The sequence below is a fragment of the Schistosoma haematobium genome, chromosome 6, assembly GCF_000699445.3.
Source record: "Schistosoma haematobium chromosome 6, whole genome shotgun sequence".
Taxonomy (NCBI): Eukaryota; Metazoa; Platyhelminthes; class Trematoda; order Strigeidida; family Schistosomatidae; genus Schistosoma; species Schistosoma haematobium.
In genome coordinates, this window is record NC_067201.1 from 25,013,987 (window position 1) to 25,036,724 (window position 22,738).

Sequence of the window (22,738 nt, forward strand, 5' to 3'; positions counted from 1 at the left end):
AACTGCGAAATTTAGCCATTAAGAGTAGAAGACGATTGTAATTTACTATTATTTGGTCACAGATACCTTAGAAATATCTCTCGTATTTGATAGCATCACCGGGTAAGTGATAGTGAGGTTAGACGCAACGTATCAGGGATTAATAATAAATCAGTTGATAAGATTGCAAATCTTAGGGGCAGCCAAAGCTTGAAGTCACTAACCTCTAGTCTTAGCCATGTTGGTAGATGCGAACTATTTTGTTGTGTTCCGCGTGACTATCTGTTATGACCTTGGATGTCTTGTTTTGCTACCACGCGACCTATCGACCAATCCGAATACGACTTATACGAATCTTCGCACTAGGCCAACCAATGACGTTCAACCGGTGTGGGCAGTTTAGTGTCCTTATTGGTCCTATGTCCTACGAGCCCTTCCACTTGAGTCCAGAACAAGATACCAGCTTCCGAATCAGAGCAGATCAGACCAGAATCAGAGCAGATCGTTTATTTCAGGCATACTTGGTTTATATATCAATCACACAGACCGCAACGTACCATAAAATAGGAAATAATATTTGTACACAAATAAGCCCAAAAAGTGGCTGTGAATGTGGGAGGCAGTAGTTAATAAACTGAACATAACTTAAGAACCGTAAATCGTACAATAATAAATTATAGGCCAAAATAAAGCTTGTCATAAGAGGGATATAAATATACATAGTGTAATTGTTGAGTAGTTATACAATAAGAATATTAGTCCATGAATAGTCCTCGGAAGTTACCTGTAATTTAATCTCCACTCGGATATAACACTATCGTAACCAATGGTCGGAGACTGTGTGACTTGGCTCAGAACCGATCAAAATGGCGTAGGTGTGTACACTCTCTGCCTTCACTTAAACCTTGAGATTACTTTCTGCGAACTAATTCCTTCTTCCCGCATCATATCCTTATATACAATCGTTTTTTTTATATACTACTACCAGTGAAGTAACTACTTCTATGAATTCGGTGTTCATTTTGTTGTGCTAATGAGGTGTGGCAACTTGTACCGACGCATATATGTGCCTAGTCTTACATTGTAACTGACTGATATATACATATATATATATGGATTATTGATCAATTTCGCATTAGAATGAAAAGAGCTATTCAAGTGTTTCAAATATTCATTAGTCTTTCTCTGTGATAAAAAATTAAAAACTAAAAAAGATCTCTCTTTATTTACATGTTATTATATCCTTCAATAAATGTGTATTTAGCCTTTTCCTTTTTTAACCAATCATATTCATCTTAATTCGAAATATTATAGGTTAACATGTTGTAATATTTGAAATGTCTATTTCAATTAATTATTGTCTATAATTAATTAATCAGATCAATCATTGCATAGTAGTATAATTCAATTCCATACAATTTTGTTGTTGTTGTTGTTGTTGTCGTCGTCGTCGTCGTTGTCGTTGTCCGTGTTTGTCGTTGTCGTCATCGTTATTGTCGTCGTCGTCGTTGCTTGTTTGTTTGTTATCAGTTACCCATCTCTTCTAAATATTTTTCCTAAATATGTTTTCATATTGCTTTGAACAAAATAAAAATTCTCAATTTATTCATATTTTTAATGATTATCAATTGAATAATAAAATTTTATTTTCATCATTAATTATCATTATGTTAATAACATGGAGTATATTCTATGTAATTATTCCTAATACTACTAGTAATACTACTACTAATAATAATAATGGAATAGATCCATTCAATACAAATAATTCTTTGGTAAGTTCATTTCATTATTTGATGTAGAATAATATGTTAGGACTTAATGTTTTGATTGACGATATTGATACTTCATTTCAAATATCTTGGTATGTCCAAGGGTTGGAGGGACTTAGCATTCCATCTCAAAATACTCTCACATGGCGATGTGTATACAGCCATTCATAGGGAAGTCCTACTCAATAACTTCTCGCATCATGGGTGTTGTTTACGAAACGGAGGGGGTGAAAAGCAAATGTCCGATGCTTTAACCGGGTTGGTGGGTACAGAAGGTCCACCTAGGGGAGTTGGAAAACCCTGGTTCCATACCAGTGGTGCACATATGCTCCAGTATCCTGAAGGAACAAATGGCGTATGAACCAATTGTTGGTCATTGGCTATCATAGAACTGCATCTCCTTACGACGTTCCACTGCCTTGTGGATCAGACCTTTAGGTCGAAGGCTCTGGGTGTGTTTCCCTTATGGAAATCACCTGTTTCGGTCTAGGCATCCGGGTAGTATCACAGCCCACACACAAATCAGGTGACTTATATAGCGCATAACTATTTGGTGCCTTCTTGCACTAATATTTTGTGTCCAAATAATCAATAATAATAGATTGTTTAAAAGAAACCTAATTACTGTTTTCTAGTTGTGAATTTTATTAAACTATCAATAATCACATCGAGGATATCCATTGGACCCTGTTCTGTTCTCGATAGTTTTATTTCATCTATTTCGACTTTCTAAGTAAATTATTGATTTCTGTCAACTTATTTAATGATTACGACTTTATCAGAAAGGGGTTTTTGTGGATATTATAATAATTTAATGGTTAAGTTAATGAATTAATTGAAGTTAGACCACCATGGGAAACCTAGAAGAATTGGATTGCCGTTTCATCCTGGTTTAGGACACCTCAGCAGTACGTATCAACGATCCCGCTCGCTTGATCCAAACCCAGAACATCTAGACGACTGTGTCGGCATCCAACAGTATTAATGTCTAACTTCAACCAAGCCACGAAATTACGTCACCGTCCACCATTTCGATATTTGATATTGTTTGTGTCTATTAGATTTTATTTTTCAAGATTATAAATTTCACACTTCGTTAACATGTTGTTATTCTTAACTATCAAGTAGCTTCATGAATAACTAGTCAATGCTTGAATTGATGAATATTATGTTCAGGTCTCCTTGTGAATATCATGGGTGAGTTGCAGTTACATTCATCTAATTACTACCAAATGGAGTCAAAAAGACTTGCTACATTTGACTGTATACTACGACTGAACAGTTGAATAGTGAATAAGTTTTTGTTGAAACACTAGATATGACAATTACAACTAGAATGTTTGCAAATTGGACTTTTAACCGTAATCCTCTCATCTATTTAAAACAAAATAATGATAAATTCTGTTAAATATTTCCTGGAATTCAAGTGAAAAGCCGTGACCAGTGGAGTTCAATCGCCTTTGTTGTATAGGCAGTTACACACTGAAGACAATGTTGGACGGTCGCGCAATATCGTGGATTGATTAAAGTTACACATTAACACCATTACATGCTGCTCCAACGGTCTAGGGGTTAGGCGTTCGTCCCTGAGACTGAAGGTCCTTGGTTCAAGTCCATCATGCAGGATTGTGAATGCACTGTTGAGAAGTCCCGTGTTAGGACAGAACGGCCATTCAGTGCCTCCAGGTTCTCCAAGGTGTTCTAGGTTTAATAAAATTCAACTATTAAAAACTACAAAGTGAAACGTCTATAACAATACATTTGTTTGAGGACTCTCCGTTCAAATTGTTTGCAATTAGTTTATGCACAAACGTAGTGCAAAATGTTTATTATATGAAAGGAAAACGATTGTGCTTTACTGATTACTCCTGCATATGCCTGTCATATAAACGTCTACACAACTATTATTACTGTATGACTTCAGTAAACTTATCACTTCATATTTGAGCTTTATTTCGGAAGGTTCAGAAGAACGTGACTATGAATTCTGTTTATCGAATATTTCATTAATTGTATTTACTCAACCGTAACACTGGTTTGGTACATTTTATTCTATGGAACGTTCTTCTATTAAAACATTTTCATATGAACCATATGATTTTCAATGAAAAGATATTTCAGTCTCCAAGATTATTAATTTAAGCTATAAAGCCGTATTTACAGTTTGTTTTACATGTGACAGTTTATAGTATAATAAGGGAGTATTGAGTCATGAAACAGAGTTATTAAAGGCGAAGGTAAAGGAGTTGCGTTTTCTACGTTCGACAGCGTAATTGAGAAGCTTCCAGTGTTGTTGTTTTAGACGGCAACTCCAGCGCCTACTTCACCCAGAAATGAGTGTTCCAGTTATCCGATTAATGTGATATCAGCTCGTTATTTGCTAGATGGTTGAATGTAATAACCGACGTTTTTCAATAGTAAATCTAAGTTACCTAAAAGTCATAGAGATAATCAGAAACAATTTACAGAAGAGATGTAAAAGATAATTGTCTAAATTCAGTTGATTTTGTTTTACTTGTACCTTCCATTGTTATTTAGGACTGCAATTGATCAATATCTTATTGGTATATGTGCATCATGTGCGGATTGCCTCGATATAGCCTTAAGTCCCAAACTTTTTAAGCAAATATGGAAAGTGGCTAGCAGTGGAATTCAGGACGAGCGTTCCGTTCTATGTAGGACTCGTCAGCTGGATGTAACTTCAACAAGATACTGATTAATTGCAGTCCTAAGTAACAATGGGAGGATACAAGTAAAACAACACAAAGTGAATATAATCTTCAAAATTTAATGACTTTTTCAGATTATCACTTCAATGTGTCACCATAAATTTGATTTTGATTCGTTGTTCCGATTTGAGTACTCAGAGGGGGGTAGACACTGTAGTTATTATTACAAAATGTTTTGACCAACTACTTAAATAGCTTCATCAGTGTAATTTTTTGTTTTGTTTTAGGATAATAAAATTCACATTGTGATCTTATTTGATGGTGATCGAGGTCTACAATATTTGAATAGCCTACTTAAATCTATATTTTATCATCAAAATGGAAGATTTCGATGTGATTTAAAAGCTTGTTGTCTATCAAACTTTTGTGATCGATTTATGAATGATTTCACAGGTTGAAATCATGAGTCAGTTGAAGCTAGACCACCACTGAAAACCTGGAAGCACTGGACGGCCGTTTCGTCCTAGTATGGGACTCCTCAGCAGTGCGCATCCACGAACCCGCCCCCTGCGGGATCCGAACCCAGGACCTACTGGCTTCGCGCGCGAGCACTTAACCATTAGACCACTGACCATTAACCAAGTGACTCATGATTTCAACCTGTGAAATTTACTAAAATCTCCACAAAACTCATTCTGATTATGAATGATTGTCAAACTGTTATGAACAATGTTTCAACAACATATACAACTGTATTTCATTTCTTAATAACGTCGATTTCATTAAATAGTCAGTTGTTGAATTTGATGAATACATGGAAATTACATAATATGGAATATCATTTCTACAGTTGTGGTAATCATCTGGTAAGTTTTCACATGCATTATAATTAACTGTGTTACGTCACTGTACAAACATTATGTTACATCAGTATTGATTTAATGAAAATACTCTCAGTGTTTTATTACAATGATTCCAATAATATCAGTACAGAGTTTTATGGAGATGGCACTATTTATAGTTTAAATTACAAATTGATATTAGTCGGACAACCATCAAAAAGCTAACGGGGCTCGATGACCATCTTGTCTTGGTAAAGCATTTCAGGGCCTCAACTCATGTGTCTTATCCAAGACCCCCGACCTCGCACATGGTTGCCTAACCACTAGGCCACTGAACTGGCCACCAACAGAATTAAAATCTTACTTCGGTTAATTCACGAGATTGCGCAAACCTCATTCTTTGGCTGGAGTAGGTATCTGCCTCATATCCAACTCGGTTATACTCCACTGGTTACGGTTTCTCACTAGAACTCCAGAAGTTTCCTGTTAAAGCTTCTCACTAACAATTACATGACAATCGCCACTGTGAGGTTGTGGCGAATATTGTGTCACTGGTGAGATGACAGTGGAGTTTAGTCGTGTCAGGTATGAGATAGGCACCTACCGACGACAATAGATGATGATTTCACAATATCCTAGTCTGACTAAAGTTAACTTGTACACGCTTGAACGCTCACCTAGTGCTTTAGAGGTCGAGCGTTCGCTTGCGAGATTCAAGGTTTTTGATCGGATTTCAGGTACTCTGTCGTGGATGTGCACTGCTGAAGTCCCATACTCGAATGAAACAGTCGTTCACTGCTTCCATATTTTCAATGGTTATCTAACTTAGATCGGTTCGTGATTTCAATGTTTACTAACTTGAATCTGTGTGATTCTTTGTAGACAGATATTTGGTGGATTCAATCTAGGCATCCTTCAGGCGCCAAACCATTTTTAAAATTGATGATTACAGAAATTCTTCCATCTACAATCAATAAAGTAAGTCACAGTTCTGGATGTTCTCTCAGTAAGTTTCATAATATTTTTCATCAAATTTTTCCGTATAAATTGACTACAATATTTAAGTGTTTGATTCTAATGTCGTATGAAGAAAACAAGTTTACGTCAGTGTTTAGGAAGTAAATCTTATTCTAATACCACACTAATAAGCATGTAGTCAATTTTAAGGACTACATTTTGTGAGGAAGTACGAAACGTGAACACAGATGATAATGTAATAAGAAAAAGCATAATACTAAATTATATAATGGAAATTATAGCAGTACAATGCATTGGAAGTGATCATAAGAAGAAAGCTTTTCAATACTAAATACTAAATGTGAATGAACGAGGTTAACTAACAAGAACCAAAAAAGTAGAAGGTATATGTCATGTTCCCTGGTTGTCACTGGTGTGTAACTGCGATCAATCTATGATGTGAATTACATGCTAATTCAATCATTCATCTAAATGAGAAAGTAATAACGATCGACTAATACTAAGTGTAATGCAAATACAAGTATACACTTTCTCTGTGTCTACACTACTTGATTAATCTTATGAAATATCACAGATATTTGTTTTTGGTAGTGATATAAAAGGAAAACGTTCGACAATTTTATTATAAACTAGCGTCGATAACAAAGGTATCTCAAAGTCAAAGTCAAAGTCAAAGTAGATCAAACTTGGATAAATGGACTTTGGAATAATAATAATAATAATAATAATAATAATAATAACTGAATATTATCTAGATCACGTAATAACGAGTGTTTAAATAATTAAATATTGAACAGTATGAATGGATAGGGGATATGAAAAAATTATTAATCTCATGTGATATGTCGTATCCAGGGGTGTCACGAATTTTCTCTCGATAAATATACTAGAATTATAGGTTCGGAACCCTATAGGTTATGCTATATGTGAATGACGGGATCTAACCCCATTGGAAAGTGAAGCTAAGTATACAATAGAACACTACCGTATGTCGATTAACGACTAGATACGCCAAGATAAAGCTATGTAGTGTCTTTGTCTGACCCTTTACAAACCAAACTCAGAGATGTTCACTTATATGTTCGTTTAGTTACCTAGTAGTACTGTCGATAAAGCTATCTCCACAGGAACAAATGAACCTCCTAATCATCTTGTACTCACTATCGTTACATCAAACTGAAATCTGTTTCACAACTCAAATATGATCGAAAAGTGAATAATTAAAACAGATTAACTTTACTCCTCACCACCACCATCACCACCACCACCCCCATAAACACACATCGAATACAATCATGACTGCACTCATTTGATGAATATTGATTTGTACAAATTTGTACTGATTTCCTGAAAAAAATAACAACCACACTATCATCACATATCACAGGAAAATACACAGAATAACTGAGACAACAAAAAAAACACAATAGAACTTCATATCACATGTTATAATATTAAAATCAATAGAAAATTGAGTAGATTAATGCAGTAAAATACGATTGAATTATTATTCAAAAAATGAATTCAGATTCTAATAACGATCAATAATAAGTAACTATGGATGGTGACTAGTAGTGGAATCTAGGATGTGAGATTTGGAACTATTCAACTGGATGTATCTGCATCAATAATGAAGAGAATAATTACACCGAGTTAATAATCTTGTTTCATCATTTTATCGCATCCTAACACTTCCCTATTTTTTAGCGGGTTATGTAATGAGTCAAATTAGGAATAAGATGTTTTACTGTGTAACTCTTCTATTTTCTAATGAAACACGATCGTGGATCATGTTCACTTGTGTATTACATCTCTTCTGGCGTTTATTCGATGTTGTCGATCAAGTTTATAGAGGTACGATAAACGTAACTCTATGAATCAACAGCACTCACGGTATCTTCATTTTGAAACTTCTGGTTTTTATGGGTTCGGACACTGAACATTGGATGCTGCCAATGTTCAGATGAGGTTTGTCGTGCATACTGTAATTCTTTCTCTACTGAAATCATGAACCGATCAATGTTAGACCACCACTGAAAACCTGAGAGCACTTGACAGGTGCTTCGTTTTGGTATGGGACTACAACAGTTTGAATCGTCGACCCTACATGAGTGAATTGAATACAGGAATTTAGGTCTTGAGCAAACGTTTGACCACTGAGCCAAGATCCAGAGGTGCTGGAGTCTCATACCAAAGAGAAGCAGCCGTCCATTTCCCCCCAGTTTATCGTTGATGGGTTCATGGTTTCAGTGAACATGAACAATCTCTACAACCCGACACTGATAATCCTTTTTCTAAATTTGATCTTTGTCACAAGCAGCTAATAATCTGTTTCAAAGATTTATTTTCTTTAACTTAAAGGCATGCATCTGTAAAACGCGTTTTAGCAAAATATCTTCTATCATTAGATTTCGTGAAAATACTCTTAACTACAAGCAGTCGATGTGAATATTCTTTGAATTGAGTATTCAAATTAATCTAGAAGTCAACCTTCGGTTATGTCGATCCACTGAAAGTTTTACACACTGCAACTTAGGCGGCCCAAAGTAAATGTTTCATATAACTGAGATAAACCATGTCCTTCAAACGCTTTTACTACTTATCTACTAACGATGGTGTGGCAAATGGCACCAGTCTTCTGAGTTTGAAGCGAAGCCGAAGATATCAAGATGCTTTTTAAACTGTACAACATTCAGGGAACTCACAAAATATTGAACAATACTTTGCTTTAGTATGACTGATGAAAGAGCAGGAGTAGACCTAAACTTTTGTCACATATCACCACATAACAAAGTAATATCTGAAAAAGTATAAATCTGAAGGGTAATTTATTTGCCGAAACCTCAAAACATTTTATCTTCCTAGCTGGATGAACACACGAAACATTAAAAACAGTATTATTAGGTGATGACTATAATTTCTTTTCACTTTAATGTAAAGCATAATAAAACCTACAAGAACCCACCTTTGTAACGTAACTGTTTACATTTATTGCATTTATTTGTTTTGTATGGATATCTTTTGGCAAAATGCCAACTAATGCAGAAGCAATAAACCGCTGACTGCCTTTTTTAACAAACGGATAGTACTATCCAATTTTTGTCGTCCACATGGTAAAGATACTTATGAACTTGTATTCTCTCTTCCTTTTGTATTGTGTATTACATCCAAAGCTTTGACACTTCGTCATCACATATTGTAAGGTCAGACATACATCATATTTCATACTTGTAGGATACGAGTACGGAATTCAAAGTCAGATGTTGACAGAAATAATAATAAAACATTGAATTGATCATGGGTTTTTGATCTCAGATTAAAATATTGGGTTGTGCGATTCACATTACCAGCATAAGTGCTATAATCATCATTAGATTCGTCGAAAGTCTTTAAGAAACTGTATAGAAAGTTGGAAGACGACGATTGTTCACCAATAACCTCTCGATGTATAATATCTATTTATCGAAACTAATATCTGTAGATAATTATGGCAAAATAAGTGGTGTATTGTTAGTGTGTTCACATATTTTCAATTTCCTCAAACCATTGTCGGAATCAGGTGATTCGTTTTTGAACAGATCATCGTTTCTACTATAGCTGGCGTCCAAAGTGATTCCAATTCAATAGTAAAAGTAAAGTCATCATCTTGGTTCAAAACTGTTTCAACGTGATACAAAGATTTACTCACTAATAACTGAGAAAACTAAGCATTGACTACTTTGGCTAACTTCAAACTTAGCTACAGTCTGATATTTCTTAACCCAAGGTTGGAAATTGACAGATCAATAGTAGTTTAGCCGAAGTTGACGTCGTGTCGTTATTCGTGTCCATTGGAACGTGTGATTGGTTACGATTAATGACACTCGGCTATAAACAGAATAACGTACACAGGATGGAGAAATTATAATCAAAATTCTGATTGGTGAATCCAAGAAACTGCATCGAATCACGACGCAATCGTAACATACCGCATTTATATTGTCATCTTTACTTAGTGTTATAACTACCCTCGAAGATTTAAGAGTGGAAATTTTTATGGAATTCGATATCTACGATTAAATGTTTAGTCAGGTACCATCTGAAGTTTTTAACCTTCAATCAATATTTAGCATGGTTACATTAGGCTCCATTCATTTCAACTTCATATAGTCAAATGATAACTGGAAGATGAGTACACAAACCAGTACTTAATATTGACTAGATTAAAACGATGATATGTTACGGGAGTATATCATGAATGGGTAATTTGTTTCTATACTCTTGTACCTTTCCCTTTATAGGTAATTGTACTAGACATTGATATATTACTTAATACAGATATTATTGAATTATAGAATCATTTTGATTATTTTAAAGAAACTCAGGTTTGTTTCTAATAATTGTTCATGTTATGATTGATTATATGTTGATATTCGATGTAAAACAAACCCAAACCATTTTGTAATTGATCACACATCGTACTATGATATCAAAGTGCAGTTGTTTTTTTTCAAATGCTTAACAACAATTGAAGTGTATTAGAAGATTGATCAGAATTGAGTCTTTTTTTATTTATCTTAACACATAGATATCGGTACAATGAGGCACCAAAACATATGCGCCACACAAATCTCATTTGATATGTGTGGGGATGTGATACTGCCCGGGTGCCCAAACCGAAGCAGGTGGTTTTCTTAGGAAGGCACACCCCGAGCCTCCGACCTAAAAGCCTGATCCATAGGGTAGTGAAGCAACGTAAGGAGATGCAGTCCCATGGTAGCCGGTGACCGACGACTGGTCCATACGCCATTTGTTCCTTCAAGATACTGGAGCCCATGTGCACCATTGGTTTGGAATCAGGGTTTTCCAACTCCCCTAGGTGGATTCTCCATGTCTACCAACCCGGTTAAATCACCGGAGATTTGCTTTTTGTCCTCTCAATTTCGTAAACAACAGTAATGCCGCGAGAAGGCAATGAGTAGGACTTTCCTGGCAGTGGCTAAATACGCGTGGCTATGTGAGAGCGTTTCAAGAGGGAGAGCGGACTCTCCCCACTCTCAGCTGTAACAGGGCATTTGGGGGCTGAATTGAATCTACATTCTACTTGGCTTACACGATAAATACAAAAAAGTATTTAACTGAGTGTTGAGTACATAGTTCCCATTGGACTGTAAAGTCACGACAAACCAAACACTATTATTATTATTATTATTATCACAATTGAATGAATATGAATGGAATGATTTCATTATGAATTATTCGAAGATCCAACAGTATGAATTGTGAATACTCAGATTGTCTTCAATGAAGCCTTTAAATGAGACAGTCATTTATGATATCAGTTTTTAAATCTGACTAATTGCATCATGAATAGGCTTTACTTAGTGAACTCTTAAGTGAAGAGAAGTAAGAGAAGTGCACGAAAGCCTCATTTGCAAAAGTCAACAAAACAACTGAGATATTTTTCGGGTTCTTGTTTATTCAGCGAAGAATGTGTTTTCAAACAGATATATACTTGTAACAATATACGTCAAGATATGTGACAATCAATAGTTGTGTTGAAATTAATGTGATAGACAGTGTCAAGATGAGAACAGCTCAGTGATCTAGAAGTTATTATTATTAGCTTTATTCATTCTACATTCTACATTCTTCATTAATTTCACAGTTGATTTCAAATTGAGACTAAACTTTCAACTTCAGCTAGACAATGTTTTGTGTGTATCAAGTTTACTGAAAGATATTTTCTGATGATCGTTTTAAGTTTATACTTCTGACGACTTACAAATCTTCATGTCTTTGTATTTTTCAAAGAGCATAGGTATTGGATTAGAACAAAATCCACATTTTCAAGAAGTTATGACCAAATTAGAAAGCAATTGGAAAGTAAGTTTAAACATTTTGATACATCATTACATTTGCAACGATTTACACTTTGTGCTTTTTAAGAACAATTTCACGGAGACTATAATTTATGGACGAACTGTGGGCGACTCTGAATTGATCTAGAGACAGCTCACCTACTTGTTTAATGTGGTTGGCGTTGTTTTAGCAAGAATTTTTCTACGGGATGGGGTTTCTGACCTCATCCCCAATCCTCCTCTTTTACGAGGACTCGGGAACAGCATTAACTCTAGAAGAGCTGCAGGCCGAGTTAGCTCACCTACTTAAAGTGCCCAAATGAGGTCATAAATTAGTGTGAGGAGTTACGATTAGGATGTCGAGTTAGAATTTCGGCTTACGAATGAAAATGAGGATTTTCATCACGAACTGCCACCAGCAATAATGCTAAAATGTTATTTAACTGTATGGATGAATTGAATTCGCGCGAACATCCAAGACATGCTATCCTCAATTTCATTGGTTCGCCGATAAATTATATTCTCGCACTACCTGCTTTTTATCAAGCAATAATCGTTTAAAGCTAAATAATTCTCCCTTATTTATATCAGATTACAGTCATGGATGTAGATGATTGATTTGAGAACTTGTGAAAACCTTGTTTGTTTTGTAGTGACGTTTGAATTGTGTCCATCAAGTCGCAATGTACTTACTAACCTATTAAACTTTGATTGACAAAAACATCCTGGAAACGAGTTTTGTGTAATTCAGTACTTGTAAACTGGAAGGTATATGCAGAATCTTGAGGAATTATGATTATCTCAGTGAGATGCGTAGTCACCTCCTAGTTTAGATTATTAAAGGACTGTTATAATACATAATCAAACGTTCTAAATAGCTTTTATACTGATTGCCGTTAGGCCAATGCCATAGCTGAATACCTAGAATATCAACTTCTGTGCAATCCACTTTACTTATTCTGTGCAAAGTATGGTGGATCATATGCATAATGTTTATTTTAGGGTTACGGATATAATAACGGTGTTCTGTTACTTCATCTGTCTAAATTACGATCAACCAATTGGAATAATCTATGGTTAAGTATAACTATAAGAGCTATTAAACGTCAAGGTTACTTAATCACTGGTGAACAGGTAGGTTCAAAATTCTTACATATTAATCGTAACTACTTTTAATGACTGTCAATACCTATATGAAGATACCAATTTGCAAATTTCTACCAAACACGCGTTTCTAAGGTACACAAAATCTTAATGACACTATTCAAATGAATACTGATCCGCCAAACGAAAAGAAATTGAATAATACTCTACGAACTACCTAGTTCCATAAGTGTGACTACTGAGAAGCAAATTCATTCACTATTAAACAGTAGCACATAGTTACAATCTCCACTAGTTTACTAGGTGGAGAAACTTATATCCACAAAGCGAATTACCAGAGTACTGATGTCACTTCATAGCTCAACCATTTATTAAAAATGAATGGGGGGAGAGCAATATCGTCAAGTTATTACACTTGTCATGGAAAGTGTACAACGTCACTCAGCCGGATATTCTATTTGAATGCTTGCGTCTTCCTATAATGACGGGAAGTGGTTTATTGATTACATACTATATTCACGCTCATAACACAATCAGATATCGTTTCGACTTCCCTCACATCGTGATGTGGAACACAGTTTATGACCATCATTTTGGAATTACATCAGGATTGATGGTCCTTGAATAATTACACACTTAAAACAATAACTGAGTTTTTTAGCCAAAGAGCTTTTAACTTAGCAAACGAAAGAACTGGACCTCCACTCTCAAGAACCATAATTTAAATAGATCTACAGGACACACTGATCGGAGACCTATATACTCTACAGTATACACAAGAATAAATACTGTATCGTGGCTTATAAGTTATCACTTACATAAATGTACGTGGACAATTGTGGAGACACATTCGAGTGGAAAAATGTCAAAATCTTGGTAGGAGGGAATAATGAGAACGCTAGCGAATTTGTAGGAGCTTAGCAATCAACAAACACGTTAACATCGATGCAGTTTATTAACCAACCAGAAAAATAATGGAGAAACATATGATCAAAAGTCAGACCAAGGAAAGAGACTATCCACGACTCAATCATTCAGTTCAGATAAACGAAACTCCATAAAAATCATCCATTAGAGTATTAAGTATTCTATACCATCTCTGAATATCATGTGTATACTAACAAGTCAACTGTAATTTATTGATAGAAATAGACATATTAATAGTTAGTTATAGAAGTCAGGGTTCAAATATAAGAAAGCATAAAAGTACCATAAATCTATTGCTGAATGAACAACATTGAGATTTCATCATATTATGAAAACGAGAGGGCATAACATATTCATTACATTGGCACCCGAACGCCTTGGTACGACCGAAAGTGGTGAGAGTCAGCTCTCCCTTTCGAAATACTCAAACATATTCATGTGCATACCACCACTGACAGGGAAGTCCTACTCACTGCCTTCTCTCACCAGGGATGTTGTTTACGAAACTGAGAGGATGAAAAGAGAATGTCCGTTGGTTTAACCGGGTTGGTGGATAAAAAGGATCCACCTAGGATAGTTGGGAAACCATAATTTCATACCAGCGGTGCACATGGGCTGCAGGATCCTGAGTGAACAAATGGCGTATGAACTACTTGTTGGTCAATGGCTACCATAAGACTGCATCTTTTGAAGTTATTCTACTGCCTTGTGGATCAGACCTTTAGGTCAAAGGTTCGGGGTATGGCCCCCTAAGAAAGCTACCTGCCCCGGTATGGGCACCCGGATAGTATCCCAGCCCCCACATAAATCAACAGACTTGTATGGCGCATATGTACTTGGTGACCCTTCTTACCAATATTTATTTGTTCAAATAAAATAATAAGTTCATTACATTGACAAGAAATAAAATTTGAATGATAATTGGAATAGAGAATTATGTCCATTCCCCCTCTCAGTCCATCATTTATAGAATGTACAACTGTACTAACACCAGCTTATTTCAAACATCGTCACTTATTTATTCGTTTCCTTATCCACTTTTTAGGATATTTTAAACTTAATATTATTTGAATTCAAATACATTTTATATGAGATTCCATGTGAATGGAATATTCAATTAAGTGCAGGAAGTGATGTACAACGATGTCCTGTAAGTTGGTTAACTTATGCAGAATTGAAAAAGCGTAATTATACAACAATTGTTAAACAACCAAAACTTATTCATATTAATCATCATATAAAACCAGATTATATAAAAGCGAAATATATACCAACTGAGTACATTGATCAATCAGATATCATTCTTAAACGTAAGTTAATATGTAATGAAATATGATGAAACTAACAACGTACAACTCTCATGACTTCATATTATAATTAATAGATAAATTTTAATTATGCATGTTGTGCCAGTTACATGAGACGTACAATTAAACAGGAGATCCGAACTATAATGTTTGAACCTCACAACGTATGTTCTCCTAACAGTGACGTTTACAACTAAAATTGATCAGTCTCCCACTGACAGATATGCATCCTGTGAGGATTATGTTGATATCGCCTTAATTTACATGCATACTAAACAGAGATGAATAGTGGCTAGCACCGGAATCCAGGGGGCGATTTTCGTCGAATTTCGAACTCATCAGCAAGATATGCCTGTATCCCAGATTTGATGTTCACTTCTATATTCGAACCCACCACCTTTCGCTACAAACGTCATCGCGATTTCTACTTATCTACTGAGTGGAGCTAGCAATCAGCACGTGGATTAGTGTTAAGTTTAATTCATTTTGTATTGGTTATTTGAATTTTCCCATTGACTATATGGCCAATAGAGGTTTCATCTTGATAAGTTCCAAATAGGACTATTTGTTAGATACTCATGTTTTAATCGTCTAAATCAACTATGTGTATACTTTAAAACACTCAAGCACAATATTATGAAGCATTAGTTTCACTTATCATGCTATCAATGACTATAATTACATAATCATGTTGATTCTCTACTGAATTGTAATTTTATTTCTAGAGTGGTAACTATATGATAAATTCGTGTCAGTTTACCGTAAATATACTCAATTACATGAATCATGTTTCCAATAGATTCAATTGAAGAACCAATCAATTTGATGTTGTTCTTTCAGTCATGTAGTTGATAGGCTATTCTTTGTCTTCAATCAATAGAGTCGATTATCTTTTATTTTCTTATTTATATCAATACACTTGAAATAAATTTGGTTAATGATAACAAGGTGATATTCTAAGACTATTTCTATCGAATTGTGTGTATCTACTAAGTTGGTGAAATATAGTTGTTGAATGGGATGACTATGGACTATGACCAGGATAAATTGAGATATGAAATAGCATGTGGATTGATCATCATATACTACTTTAATGTTAATTAAGTTATGATAATCTTATATTAATAGTAAATAGTAATGATGTCGATACATAAAAGTATTCGTCTTGTTTATTATAGTCATGTGGTTCTCACTTGTCAGCATATATTGCTTTGTCGGTGTATGTAAAGCTTTAGTGTAGTGTATTATTCATTCCTATGTTTACACTGACAACATGTGGTGCGACCGAAGTGAAATATGTTTAACACCATTATTATATATAGTAGTCGGAAAAGTATGATAAGAAATGAAGGTTGTGTAATGGTCCAACGTTTCATCTCTTCATGTTCACGGGATTCAGGAAGGCCTGGTTAATCTAATGCTGAAATCACCAAAATTTCAACTTCAAAGAACTTCTGTTCATATGTATATACCTTTATAACGCTTCTCATTCATCAAACGTTTAAAATGGTACTCTTAAAAATCGTCTTACATACCATTATATTCAGACGACTGACATAATATAAATGACAACATATATTTGATCACCTTGTAGATGTATGCAATACCGATGTAATTTCCACCTGGTTTCTATAGATTATAACTGGAAACGTATATTGAACGATTCTTTACATTTTATTCAAGTTTGTAATAACAGTATTCCAAAAAACAAAAGTAAGTACGCTGAATATCATAGCCATAATCACAATTCGATTGAGATTATGAATCGATTGATGCCAGACCACCATTGGAAACCAGGAAACACTAGACGGCCGTTTCGTCCTACTGCGGGACTCCTCAGCAGTGTGCATTCACGGCCATGCCCGCGAAATTCGAAGCCAGGGCCTTCAGTCTCGCGCGCGAATGCCTAACCACTAGACCACTGAGCTTTCTGGCATCCGATGGTGTTGATGTCTAATCTCAACCAATCCACGAGATTGCGCGACCATCTTCCGTTGTACTGAAGTAGATAAATATCTCTACCCGACATGAATTAGCTCCACTAGTCACGGCTTCTCACTAGAACTCCAAAAATTCCCTCATGAAGCTTGTCACTAGTGAGCACATGGTAATTATCAGTATAGGGTTGTGAAGATTGTTAAGTTTTTGATTGAGATCATAAACCGATAATCATGATTTGGTTTTGTAAAATTACATTGAAAAAGCTGACCTTATCGATAAGAAACTATTTCCATTAATTTCATGGATAGATTCGTAAGGTAATAGTACTTTGACTTATGTGTACCCACAAACTATACAAGATAATGCAACATTTCAGAACGACGTTTTAAATTTTATGCGAACATCAATTGTTGACAAATACAAATAGACAATACGTGAAGACCTAAATGCAATGATGAATTTTATTTCACCCTCTATCATTTATTTCATCATCAAATAGACATGCACCACATAAATCAATGGATTTGTGTGAGAGCCGGGATACTGCCCGTGTGCACAGTTCGAAACAGGTAGTTTTCTTAGGGAGCCTCATTCGAACCTTCGATCTTAAGGTCTGATCCATAAGGCAGTGGTGAAACGTCAGAAGATGCAGTCACATGGCAGCCGGTGACCAATGATTGGTTTATAAGCCATTTGTTCCTTCAAGATCCTGGTGTCCATGTGAACTCTTGGTGTGGAATCATGGTTTTCCAGCTCCTCTAGGTGGACTCGGTGACCAACAACCCGGTTAAAGCGTCAGATATTGGATTTTTGTCATCTCAATGTCGTAACCAATATCCCCGTCGTGAGAAGGCAGTGAGTAGGACTTCTCCAGAAGTGGTTGTATGCAAGTAGCCATCTGAGAGTATTTTGAGAGGAAGAGCTGACTCTCCCCACACTCGGCCGTACCAGGGCATTTAGGCATATATAAATATATACAAACTCAGGAGATAAATGTATCTGTATTCATCACAGCCGTATTATTAGTGATATTGTAGTGAACAAGAACACAAGTGGGAACAATCAAATGTTTTTGGACACAAAAATACAAGATGCATCAGTAAAATCTGAGAACTATGCAGTAAATACTTCATTTGCAAAATATCAGTCAACCGTCTGAGAATTCATAGCTCTTTTGATTTCACACTAACCATTCTCTGTCCTCATTCTCTTTTTCTTCAATCTTCTTAACGTTCTGCCTCCAGACATTTCACTTTCGATTGATGATACATACTACTTATATCTGTCGACATCATTAGCACACATCATAACGAAGAAATACCAAAACATGAAAAAGTTATCACAGTCAAAACAGTCATTTCTTTTTTTCTTACCAATGACTAATCAATAAATAGGCATACAGTCAAATAATAAAGTTTACACGGATACACACCCAACATCACTTAAGATAATATTCCGTTTATAGCCGAGTGTCATGAATCAAGACCAATCATACGTTGCAACGGACATGATTAAACATAACGCGAGCCTAACTTAATCTAAACGCCCATTGATCTGTCGATTTCTAGCCTTGAGTCAGGAAATGTTGAACTGTATCCAACTTTCTAGCTTTATATTTCGACAATTCAGCATTTACCTTAAACAATTATTAGCTTATCGGACATCAAGGGACCTCAAATACGAAATTGTACCCTGCATATTATCAGGTTATAATTAGTATAGAATTAATATGTAGTTAAGTAGCAAGAATGAAAGATGGTAGTAAAATGTTAAACGATAGAATTACCTTAATACAATTAACAATTGATCATATAATAAACATAAAAATAATAATCCGTAAACTAGTCCTATGTGTTGCACTTTCTATAGTAGTCACTCTACTACAACACTTCAGGAAAACATACCGAAATGGGTAACTATTTCCCATACTGTCGAATCAAGAATTGGAGAGCATAAGTAGTAGTTTTCTAGAATTATCTTTGATGTTTCTAGAAAGCAGTGACTAGTCAAAGCAACCTACGTGACATCTGGAGATATTTTAAAGAGTGTTTGTACCACTTTAGACAAGTTTAATATTCATTATGAAGAACTAACTGATTGAGTCTTATGTAATTGAGCATGGAATATGCAATATCATCCATCAGTAGTAAACGTCTTTGGATAACTCTCATAAGTGAATAATGTAAAGCCTACAAACAGTATTTACGCCTGTTATTCAGATTTACCAATTGTTTTACTGACAACCTGTTCAGTTTGCTTGAGACTGATGAAAGTGTTAACGCTAATTAACCCATCAACCATTGAACATACTTGCCGAAAATGGATGTCATAGAACGAACCTCAGTGATCTGAGTGGATTGAAAGTCATGATCTGACACGTTGTTATTGAACTATAATCTTAAACTAAAAAGTGTAGTAATGCTGTGGTGTGTGCTACTCATATTGATATAAGTAGTATATTATGCGAGTCAGGAATGAAATGTCTGGCAGCAGAAGATGATGGAAGATCAAAAAAGCAAGAGCGAGAATGGAATGCAATTCGTATGAAAATGTAGCAACAATGAAGTTTGAGGCATTTTGAGACAATTGGTGGACATTTTGCAAATTAACGATTCAATATATAGTTCTCAGATTTTATTGAGATGCTCTGTAATTGTACGTTAAATTTATTCGATTGTCCTCACATGTTTTCTGTTCAGTACAACAATAGTTGGCTCGACGATCACACTAGGGCAATCATTTCACATGGTTTTTTTATAGGATAAAGAAGGCTATTTGTCGTGAATTGAAGCCACCTATAAGTGCTTACAATGAATCCCAGGGAAATGGGATCATACACAAGTGAACATGATCCACGATCGTGTTTCATTAGAAAATAGAAGAGTTACACAGTAAAACATCTTATTCCTAATTTGACTCATTACATAACCCGCTAAAAAATAGGGAAGTGTTAGGATGCGATAAAATGATGAAACAAGATTATTAACTCGGTGTAATTATTCTCTTCATTATTGATGCAGATACATCCAGTTGAATAGTTCCAAATCTCACATCCTAGATTCCACTACTAGTCACCATCCATAGTTACTTATTATTGATCGTTATTAGAATCTGAATTCATTTTTTGAATAATAATTCAATCGTATTTTACTGCATTAATCTACTCAATTTTCTATTGATTTTAATATTATAACATGTGATATGAAGTTCTATTGTGTTTTTTTTGTTGTCTCAGTTATTCTGTGTATTTTCCTGTGATATGTGATGATAGTGTGGTTGTTATTTTTTTCAGGAAATCAGTACAAATTTGTACAAATCAATATTCATCAAATGAGTGCAGTCATGATTGTATTCGATGTGTGTTTATGGGGGTGGTGGTGGTGATGGTGGTGGTGAGGAGTAAAGTTAATCTGTTTTAATTATTCACTTTTCGATCATATTTGAGTTGTGAAACAGATTTCAGTTTGATGTAACGATAGTGAGTACAAGATGATTAGGAGGTTCATTTGTTCCTGTGGAGATAACTTTATCGACAGTACTACTAGGTAACTTAATGAACATATAAGTGAACATCTCTGAGTTTGTAAGCAAAGATGGATAGTGGCTAGCAGTGGAATCCAGGACGCGCGTTTCCTCCTGTTTGAGACTCGTCAGCTGGATGTACCTGCATCTGAGTTGATGTTCACTCTGGGACTCGAACTCAGTACCGTTCGCTTCAAACGCCATCGCGTTATCCACTTAGTTACTGAGTCCTGATAGCCACTTGCTTGTGCAATGGGTTGAAGTTTAATTCACTTGATATTGTTTTACTTGAATCTTCCCATTGATGTTTTTGGACTGAAATTGATCAGTCTCTTATTGGCATATGTGCATACTGTGCGTATGCCTCGATATTGCCTTAATTTACATCCAGCTGACGAGTCTCAAACAGGAGGAAACGCGCGTCCTGGATTCCACTGCTAGCCACTATCCATCTTTGCTTATAATGCTTGCAAATTAAGGCAATATCGAGGCATACGCACAGTATGAACATATGCCAATAAGAGACTGATCAATTTCAGTCCAAAAACATCAATGGGAAGATTCAAGTAAAACAATATCAAGTGAATCTCTGAGTTTGGTTTGTAAAGGGTCAGACAAAGACACTACATAGCTTTATCTTGGCGTATCTAGTCGTTAATCGACATACGGTAGTGTTCTATTGTATACTTAGCTTCACTTTCCAATGGGGTTAGATCCCGTCATTCACATATAGCATAACCTATAGGGTTCCGAACCTATAATTCTAGTATATTTATCGAGAGAAAATTCGTGACACCCCTGGATACGACATATCACATGAGATTAATAATTTTTCATATCCCCTATCCATTCATACTGTTCAATATTTAATTATTTAAACACTCGTTATTACGTGATCTAGATAATATTCAGTTATTATTATTATTATTATTATTATTATTATTATTATTATTCCAAAGTCCATTTATCCAAGTTTGATCTACTTTGACTTTGACTTTGACTTTGAGATACCTTTGCTATCGATGCTAGTTTATAAAAAATTGTCGGGCGTTTTCATTTTATATCACTGTCAACAACAAATATCTTTAATATATCATAAGAATAATCAAACGGAAGAAGTCTGTGCTTGTATTTGTACTACGCTTAGTATTAGTCGATCGTTATTACTTTCTCATTTAGATGAATGATTGAATTAGCATGTAATTCACATCATAGATTGATCGCAGTTACACACCAGTGACAACCAGGGAACATGACATATACCTACTACTTTTTTGGTTCTTGTTATTTGGGTTCGTTTGTGGTGGTCGGTATTCGATATAATCCTTAAACTTCGTAAACAGTTCGTCTTTATAACCGTTCTATATAACGTCCCAACGGTATATTAATCAGAAGGCAAATACGAAGTGTTGATTACGTTTATTACGAGACCACACACATATATCCAAATGTACAGATGCGTTAAACAAGCATAGAAGAGTTGTGCCGAAAGGCAAGCAACCGAGCGGGAGCCAGAGCAAGAGCGAGACGAGAGCGTGTGGTGAGTGAGTGAGTGAGTGAGTGAGTGAGTGAGTGAGTGAGTGAGTGAGTGAGTGAGTGAGTGAGTGAGTGAGTGAGTGAGTGAGTGAGTGAGTGAGTGAGTGAGTGAGTGAGTGAGTGAGTGAGTGAGTGAGTGAGTGAGTGAGTGAGTGAGTGAGTGAGTGAGTGAGTGAGTGAGTGAGTGAGTGAGTGAGTGGTGGTGAGTGAGTGAGTGAGTGAGTGAGTGAGTGGTGAGTGAGTGAGTGAGTGAGTGAGTGAGTGAGTGAGTGAGTGAGTGAGTGAGTGAGTGAGTGAGTGGGGTGAGTGAGTGAGTGAGTG

At 35.5% G+C, this 22,738-nt stretch overlaps 1 protein-coding gene across 4 annotated transcripts in view; it reads left to right on the forward strand.

Annotated features, from left to right (window-relative positions):
• Positions 1 to 572: 572 nt before the first annotated feature.
• The window catches only part of LARGE2_4 (LARGE xylosyl- and glucuronyltransferase 2), a 39,804-nt gene continuing 17,638 nt past the window's right edge, over positions 573 to 22,738 (forward strand). Inside the window, exons 1-5 of one of the 4 annotated variants that reach the window (XM_051217225.1) lie at positions 573 to 5,286; positions 6,145 to 6,240; positions 12,034 to 12,105; positions 13,083 to 15,421; positions 16,144 to 22,421. In XM_051217225.1, coding sequence (XP_051065876.1) covers positions 5,122 to 5,286; positions 6,145 to 6,240; positions 12,034 to 12,105; positions 13,083 to 13,256 — 507 coding nt within the window. In that variant the 5' untranslated portion in view covers positions 573 to 5,121 and the 3' untranslated portion in view covers positions 13,257 to 15,421; positions 16,144 to 22,421. Of the gene's footprint in view, positions 22,422 to 22,738 lie in introns of those variants that run through there. The other 3 variants (XM_051217222.1, XM_051217223.1, XM_051217224.1) reach the window with 3 other exon arrangements.